Source organism: Ailuropoda melanoleuca, chromosome 12, assembly GCF_002007445.2.
Source record: "Ailuropoda melanoleuca isolate Jingjing chromosome 12, ASM200744v2, whole genome shotgun sequence".
NCBI lineage: Eukaryota > Metazoa > Chordata > Mammalia > Carnivora > Ursidae > Ailuropoda > Ailuropoda melanoleuca.
The window spans coordinates 33,508,355-33,516,042 of NC_048229.1; the positions used below are offsets into that span (position 1 = coordinate 33,508,355).

The 7,688-nt window shown below is 56.7% G+C and overlaps 1 protein-coding gene across 1 annotated transcript in view; it reads right to left on the bottom strand.

Moving 5' to 3' along the window:
- MARK4 (microtubule affinity regulating kinase 4) overlaps positions 1 to 7,686 on the bottom strand; it is a gene marked incomplete at its 5' end in the record, with an annotated part of 28,183 nt that extends 20,497 nt beyond the window's left edge. Inside the window, 4 exons of the mRNA XM_034639001.1 lie at positions 495 to 543; positions 648 to 701; positions 3,134 to 3,334; positions 7,639 to 7,686. Of these exons, the coding sequence (XP_034494892.1) occupies positions 495 to 543; positions 648 to 701; positions 3,134 to 3,334; positions 7,639 to 7,686 (352 nt within the window). The remainder of the gene's footprint in view (positions 1 to 494; positions 544 to 647; positions 702 to 3,133; positions 3,335 to 7,638) is intronic.
- Positions 7,687 to 7,688: the final 2 nt, after the last annotated feature.

Here is a 7,688-nt window from a genome sequence, read left to right on the forward strand (position 1 = left end):
ACTTGACCACCTTTCCCACTTTCTCTCTCACAAGAAAGGCGGCTCTATGAGGTCGAGATTTGTGTCCATTTTGTTCCCCACTTATGGGAAGAAACTCAATAAACTCAATAAACACTCTCTGAGTGGATGAGTAACTACTGTGGCCACATCCAGGCCAGGCTAAATCCTGTCTCCCCTGTGCCTCATGATGACAAGGACAGTGCTCGCTGCTGCTGACGGTAATCACACCAGCTCCCCCAACTTAGCTCTGAATGCAGTGTTTTGAATGCTCGATCTTATCCAATCCCCATAATGACCTTGACGTAGGCCCTCTTATAAAGAAGCTCAGAGAGGTTAAGTGACTGGCCCAAGGTCACACAGCCAGTGAGCAGTGATACTACTCAGAGAAAACAAGTCTAACTGTGGAAACTGCCAGTTCTTCTGTCCCCCAACTCTCTCCTCTGCCAAGTGCCCCAGTTGGTAGCCTCTGAGCCCACACTCTTTCCCCTCCTCACCGATGTTGGGGTGGTTTAGGCCCTTCATGATGCGGACTTCCCGGAACAGCTGGGCATGGCCAGAAAAGAAGAAAGAGAAAGATGAGGGTGGGTGGTTTCAATGACCCTTTTCCCAACCTTGTCCCCGCCCTGCGCCCTCTCCCTAGGCCTCACTTTCTGCAGGCTGCTGGGGTTCAGCTGGGTTTTGTCAATGATCTTGATGGCAACCTGGAGGTGGAAGGAAAGGGTAAAAGATAAAGGTGCCGAGGGCTTGAGTTGAGAAAGGCCCTCCCAACCCAGATCACCCAGGGGTGTCCTTCCTTTGTCCCCTCTCACAGAAAGCCCTCCATTAGAGCCATTCCTGGTGGATAGGAGATCTGGGCCTCAGGACCTTTGCACAAGCTGTTCCCAACTGTGTCCAGTGCTCCCCGACTTCTACAGGGAAATATCCTCTATGCCACAGCGGGCTCTGGGTGGGGCTGCTCCAGGGGCCTGTGTGAATGTGTGTGAGAGTGAGACCTTTCAGGGGCCCCATCGTGAGGGCACCTCAGACCATTCACCCAGCAAGCCTTCTTCTTTGCCTTGAACATGTGAACTGTGAAACAATAAATAACTGTAGCTAACATTTCCCAAGGAGTCACCGGGTCTCAGTCTGTGTGCTTTACAAACGAGAACTCTTTCAACCCTCACAGTATAAGTGCTAAAATTATCCCCATTTTACAAACTGGGAAACTGAGGCACAGAGCTGTTCAGGCAGTTGGCCAAGTTTACATGGATAGTAAGTTTGTGGGCTGGGATTTGAATTCGTGCAGCCTGATCAAGTTTACCCCTTAAGCCTTTGAAACTGAAGAACATCTATATAGTTTATTAAGTTTTTTAAAAAAGTAATCTCTCCCCCCAGCGTGGAGTTTGAACTCACGACCCTAAGATCAAGAGCTGCAGGCTCTTCCGACAGAGCCAGCCAGGAACCCCTAGTTTTAAAAGAGCTTTGAGCAGTCGATGTGGGGGAAGAATCAAAAAGTTAATGAACTCTCCTTATATGTATCCTGCGGTGGGGCTAAGTTTCTATTTTGAATTGCACTTTGGGGCAGAGCTCCTTAAGTTTTTCAGTAGCGAGGGACCTTTAAAAGTCTTAATTCAGCTCTAGGTCCATAGCTTTCCCAAAGGGTTTTGGGGCCACCCCCAGATCCCCTGAATTACAGAATCCTTCCCCTGGGAGGCCCTGTTTCCTTAGAAGCTGGTCCTCTAGGAAGCCCCTAGAATCAAGTTCGAGAGCCACACAAGGGGAATGATGTGTTCTTCGTGCGGGAGAGGGTCCGTTAGCTTTCCTCATATCCTCACGAATGGGTTTTTAATTTTGTCAAGCACTTTTCATGCCAGTATTGAGACAATCATATGGTTTCCCTCCTTGAATCTGGGAATGTGGCAAAGTACATGAATAAATTGTCAATTTGAAAAGAACTGTGCATTCCTGGGACGAACCAGCTTTGTCACCACACGGCTTTCTTTAATTGATGTGCCAGGTCTCTTTGCTAATATTTTGTTTCAGATTTTTGGATCTACATTCACATGTCAGGCTGGCTCATAATGGCATTCGTATCTCGTTTTGACGTCTTGGGCATCACCCAGCTAGCTCTTAAAATCAGCTGGGCAGTGGAACCTCTTTGGTTAGTCTCTGGAAGGACTGGCATAAAATCGGAATGCTTGGTAGAATATGCCTATAAAACCATAGGGGCCTGGTGTCTTTTTGTGTGTCTGGTGTGAACGGCATGCGGGCAGGAGAGAGTTCATCCAAGGCAGGGGAAATCGCTCCAGCCACGTCCTCCCAAATTAAAGGGGAACAGAGGAGTCATATCCTCCCCCCTGGTGTGAGTGAGAGGCTTCATATCTGGGTTATGAGGTCTGTGTGGGTGCAGTAATGTTGCCATACTCCGGAGGCAGGGAGGAGGGACTTGTGGAAGACTGAGAACTCCAGCAAGTTCTCGTGTGGTCTCATGAAGATCGCTGCAAGATTTGATGGAACCCCCACTGCAAAAGGGAGGTGGTCTGGGTTTAGACACAAAAGCCACATGAATTCTTAGAAACGCAATGCACGGCTCTGCCTGCAATCTGAGAGTTCCCGACAATTCCAGGGATGATGACCGACATTTAATGAGTACTGGCCGTTAATGTGCCATCATCCCTCTTTTGGGNTGTGGGGGGGGGGGGGGGGGGGGCAGGGACTGAGGCCCAGAGGTGGACATAATTCACTCTAGAGCTGATGTCCTTCACCATTACCTCACATTCCCACATCATTTTTTTTTTTTTAAAGTTCTAGGCCCAACGTGGGGCTTGAACTCATGACCCGGAGATCAAGAGTCACATGTTCTACTGATTGGGCCAGCCAGGCACCCCACCTACATCATTTTTTATTAAACAGCCTTTACTACGGGCCAAGTCCTGGGCTAATGAGGACCTCATCTACACTGAATTCCCACGGTAGCCCAATTCTACTTGGATGCTTCTGGACAAATCTGAGATGTCCTGACCTGTCCCGGAGAAAGGCAGGGACTTACCTGAGGTCACGAGGCAAAGCGAGGGCCAAGTCTAACCTCGCCCCACCTCCCGCAGCGCTGGTGCCACAGGACTGGGCCCCGAGGCCCGCCCCTCCCCCCACTCACCTCCCGGCCGGTGAGGATGTGCCGGGCCAGCTTGACTTTGGCAAAGTTGCCCTTCCCGATGGTTCTCAGCAGGCGGTAGTTGCCCACGTGGGGCTGCTCTTCGGGACAGGAGGCGATGGAGTTTCGGCAGCGGGCACCCAGGGAGCGGCTGGACCAGGACGGTCCCTTATCCGAGGAGCGGCCACTGCCCAAGGTGCCATGCTGGACAGGGGAAACGGAGTGTGAGTGCTGGGCAGCGCCCGACCGATCCCGCCTTCCGTGGCTCCCAGGGGCTGGGGAGGTTGACTCCAGCCACAGCCACGGACCCCTTCGTGGTCCTTCTCAAACCCAGGCCAGACAGAAGCATGCTGCCTTTGGGGGTCCCGCATCGAGGATGCCTCCAAGAACAAAAACGCTGGGCCCCCCCAACTCTGCAGCATCTGGGGTTCCAGACATCAGGCTCTTCCTCGCTACCCCCGCCCCCAGCAGTGAGTCTACCCCCAACTTCCTTTTCCAGGTGCTGGGACCACAGTATTTTATTCCAAATGCTGCAGCCCTCAATCCCGATCCGTGTCCTCAATCTGGGTTCAACTCTGCCCTAGGTCTCTCTTGCTGCTCTTGACATCCCGGGTCACCCATCACCTCCCCGTCCGCCCCCCCATTCTACTCTGAACCCCAAGAGCAGCATTTTATTTCCAGCTTACTGCTCCTAACATTTTCTCCCAATTCTTCTTGCCCCAAATTCGACTCCAAACACTGTAACCAACATTCTTTCATTCTGCCCTGACCTTCCAGCCCCACACTGTTACCTTCCTCCTGTGGAAACACTGTTGCCTCCCCCGTGGCCCCACCACTACCCTGGGAACCACGGTGGCTCCTGACCTGCTGTCTCCCACGCCCATCTGTCCCCGACGTTCCGTTCCTGCCGTCCTATCCCTCCTGGGCCTCTCCCCTGCAGGTCACTGCCTGCTCCAGGCTGCCCTGTCCTGATTGTGAGCCCCAGGGACTGTGCCTCCTTTTCAGCGCTGGGGCCCAGGGTGCGGGCGGCGGAGGGAGCCAGAGGCCCCAGCCGAGGAGGCTCTGCTCACGCCCTGTGCTGCCCCCGTGCCCTTCCTGGGGGTCGGGGTGGGACGCAGGGGGACAAAGGGAGCTGAGGAGCAGAAAGGCCAGGTAGGCAACAGGGAATCCGCAGGGCTACTTAAGAGGGATGATGTCTGATTCGGTCATCATCCCCGTCTTAAGGTAGGGAAACTGAGGCCCAGAGCGGGACAGAGTTCACCCCAGAGTCGCTGTCCCTCACCACCGCCCTATCACACTGACTCAAACTCCTACATGTTTTTTATTATGCTGCTTTTACTATGGGCCAAGGCTTGGGCTAGTAAGCACTTCATCTCCACTGAATTCCCACGGGAACCCAGTGACGGCGGTACCTACATCCTCATAGTCCAGAGGAGAAACTGAGGCTTGGAGAGAGAAGGTACCTTGTCAAGGTCACAGAGTTCCCCCAAGAGGCACAGAAGGACCACCGCCACCGCGGAAGCCCTAACCACATGCCCGCCGCCCACTGTGCCCTCCCGCGTGGGTCCAGTTACCACCCACATTCTCCAGACAGGGACCCCCAAGGCTGGGGCAGGGTGAGTACCTCGGCCAAGGTCACAGGGCAGAGAAGCAGAGTGCCAGGGATTCGATCCCCGGCCTGCTGGCTCCTGAGTGCTGAGCTCTTTCCAACATCCCACTGAGCTGCTCACAACCCCAGGTCTCCTCCCAGGGGAGGGAGGGCGGGAAGGGAGGTGGAGATCCTGGCTGATAAGGCCCCTGATCCCCACCAAGATCAGGGCTTGGAGAAGAATCCCCCTCAGGTGGCACCAGAGAAGCCAAACTGGGGGTGGGCTGGCACCCCACTGAAAGCAGCATGCCTGAGGGACCCCTGCAAGGGGCGGCTGGGGCAGTGGGTGACAGAGCCCCCAGGGGCCGGGGGTGGGAGCTAAAATTGGCCGGCACCACCAGCTGGCCTGGCTCCCTCCCTCCCGCCCGGCTGGCGCCCCAACACCAGGCCTGTTGCTAGGGAACCTGCAGAGAGATCAGCGGTGGGAGGGGGCCTGGAACTTGGGGTGGGGGAGCATGACCCCACACGGCTGTCGTCATAGTAACTGGGTGGCAGGGGAGGAGCCTGCGACCGCCAGTTCCAGAGGGAGAGGTGAGCCCCAGCCAGGACAGACACGCAGGACTTACACACTAGTTGGGAGGACAGGAGACAAGAGGAGAGAAGGGGACTGGCCCTCCTCAAATGCCCACCAGGCACAAATCTGGACCACGAAAGAGGAGGAAGTGCTTGGATGAGCCCCATTTTACAGATGAGGACACCGAGGCTCACGGCGGTGACGTCACTTGCCTGAGGTCACACAGCTAGGGAGGGACAGAAACTAGATTTGAACCCATGCTTATCGGAATAATCAAAGCAACAATTATAACGCAGCCACAAGTGCATCTTACTCACATAACCTCCTTGGCTCCCTAAAACATCCCTACACAGGGAGGTGCTATCAACCCCATTTCGAGATAGACTGAGGCTTGGAGCAGGGAGGGGAGCCTTGAGCTCCTGGGCCCGTCTGACTCATAGCCACAGTCACAATAGCAGCGGACATGTGTGGAGCGCGTCCTGTGTACCAGGCTTCCCCCGTGTCATCTCGAGTAATCCTCTGAGGGACTCAAGTGATCATCCCCATTTTTCAGAGCAGGAAACTGAGGGTCAGAAAGGAACACAGTGCAAACAGGCTGGCAGAGAGAGCGCCAGCATTTGACCCCGGCCTGTGGGCTCCCTGGCACTTCCTGAGTGACTTGGGGAAAGGGTGGCGATCTCAATGGAGACTCCAAATCAGAGTCTGGCCTATCGTGTGTGGGCTGTGGCGGCGGTAGTGGGGCGGAGGGAGGGTCTTGCAGGATGAAGGGATGGAGATCAGTCTCTCTGGTGGGGGATCTGGAGTGAGGGTGGCTGGGTGGGGGTGCAGGGACCTGGCAGAGGCCTGGGGTGGGGGAGGGACAAAGACCCCAGCTGGGGGTGGTGGGAGGCCCTTTAGAAGGGCTGAGAGTAATCAGAAACCGTGGAGATGGGGAGGCGGGTCTCCCAGGATTGTTCTGGGGTGTGTTATAGGGACAGGGGGCCTGGGAATAATGGGAAGTGTTAAAGCCATGGGGCAGTGGAACTCAGAGGAGCCAAGGAAACTACTAGAAGTTAAAGGAGGGGGTTTCTAGGAGTTTCTAGTCTTTGGAAGCAGAGAAAGGTCCAGGAGCATGGGAGTCCTGGAGAAGGGGCTTGCTGGACAAGGGGAAGCCCAGAAGAATAAAGCCTGAGCCTTATGGAGGTCAAAAGGGCCTAGAAACTTGGGGAGGAGGTTTCCAGCAGACAGACCCCAAGAGAAGAGGGCTTACAGCCAGGGCAAGACCACAGGCTTTGAGTCCAGGAGTCTTCTGGAAGAGGGAACTGGGGCCCAGCCTTGTGAGCTGGAAGAGGTCTCCAAAGCTGAGCCAAAGCTGAGAAGGAGGTCTCCCTGGGAGGCCAGACACCCCCCCCAAGGAGGAGGGAGGCCCCGGGGCAAAAGGGATGGGGACCTGGAGATTAGGGGAAGAGGTGGTGTCCTGGGAGGAAGCTCCTGGCCTAGGAGGGGATCAAGGGGTTGGGGACTTGGGGAGGGGGCTTGCCTGGCACTGAGGAGTTGATACAGGGAGGATGAGGCCTGGAGTCAGCCTAGTCCAGGGCCTAGAAATCCCAGACTAGGCTAGGGGCCTGTAAGTTGGAGGCCAAGGCTACCTGGGAGAAGAGCCCAGAGAGGGTCCGGGGGGCACTGGGGGACCCAGGGTACTGGGAATCCAGGGACAGGGCTGCTTGGAAGATAGGGGCCAGGCCTGGGAGTGCAGAGACCTTGAACAAGCTAGAAAGGGCCCTGGGCCCAGGAAAAGGTGGAAACCGGCTTCCTGTGAGGGGGTGCCCACAGGATCCGGGAGGATCCAGAGGGGCGGAGGGCTAAGAATGAGAACAGGGGGGCTCCTGGGGAGACCGGCACCCATATCCAGATGGGGAAGGCTGGATCCAGAGGCGGGACTGGGCCAGGCCTTCCTGGGAGAGAGCCAGGGCCGGGCCTTGGGGTCAGGAGCCCTGCAAATCCGGGAGGGGGCGAGTTGTCGGATGCGGGCGGCCAGGAGGGGAAGGGGCTTAAGAACACGCCGGAGAAGGGAGGGGCCCCTGGAAGGCAGAGGAGGGGGCTTCCTGGAGGGAAGAGACCCGAGCGGAAGCGGTCTGCGGAGGGACAAGAGAGGGGTCCCGAGAGAGGGGCGCCCCCAGGGGTCGGGCTGAGCTGGAGTGGGGGAGGGTTGAGAGGCCTGGAAGTCCGGGCGGGGGTCGGGAGGTGGCAAGCTGGGCCGGGCCCGGGGGATGAAGGTAGGGGCTCGTGCGGCGAAGGGCACACCAGGACGAGGGGTTCGGCGGCTGAACCCGACCGGCGCTCCCCAAGGGGCCGGGCCCCACTCACCGTGTCCGAGTTCCGATCGTTGCCCGGGGCCAGCGCCGTCCGCGAAGACA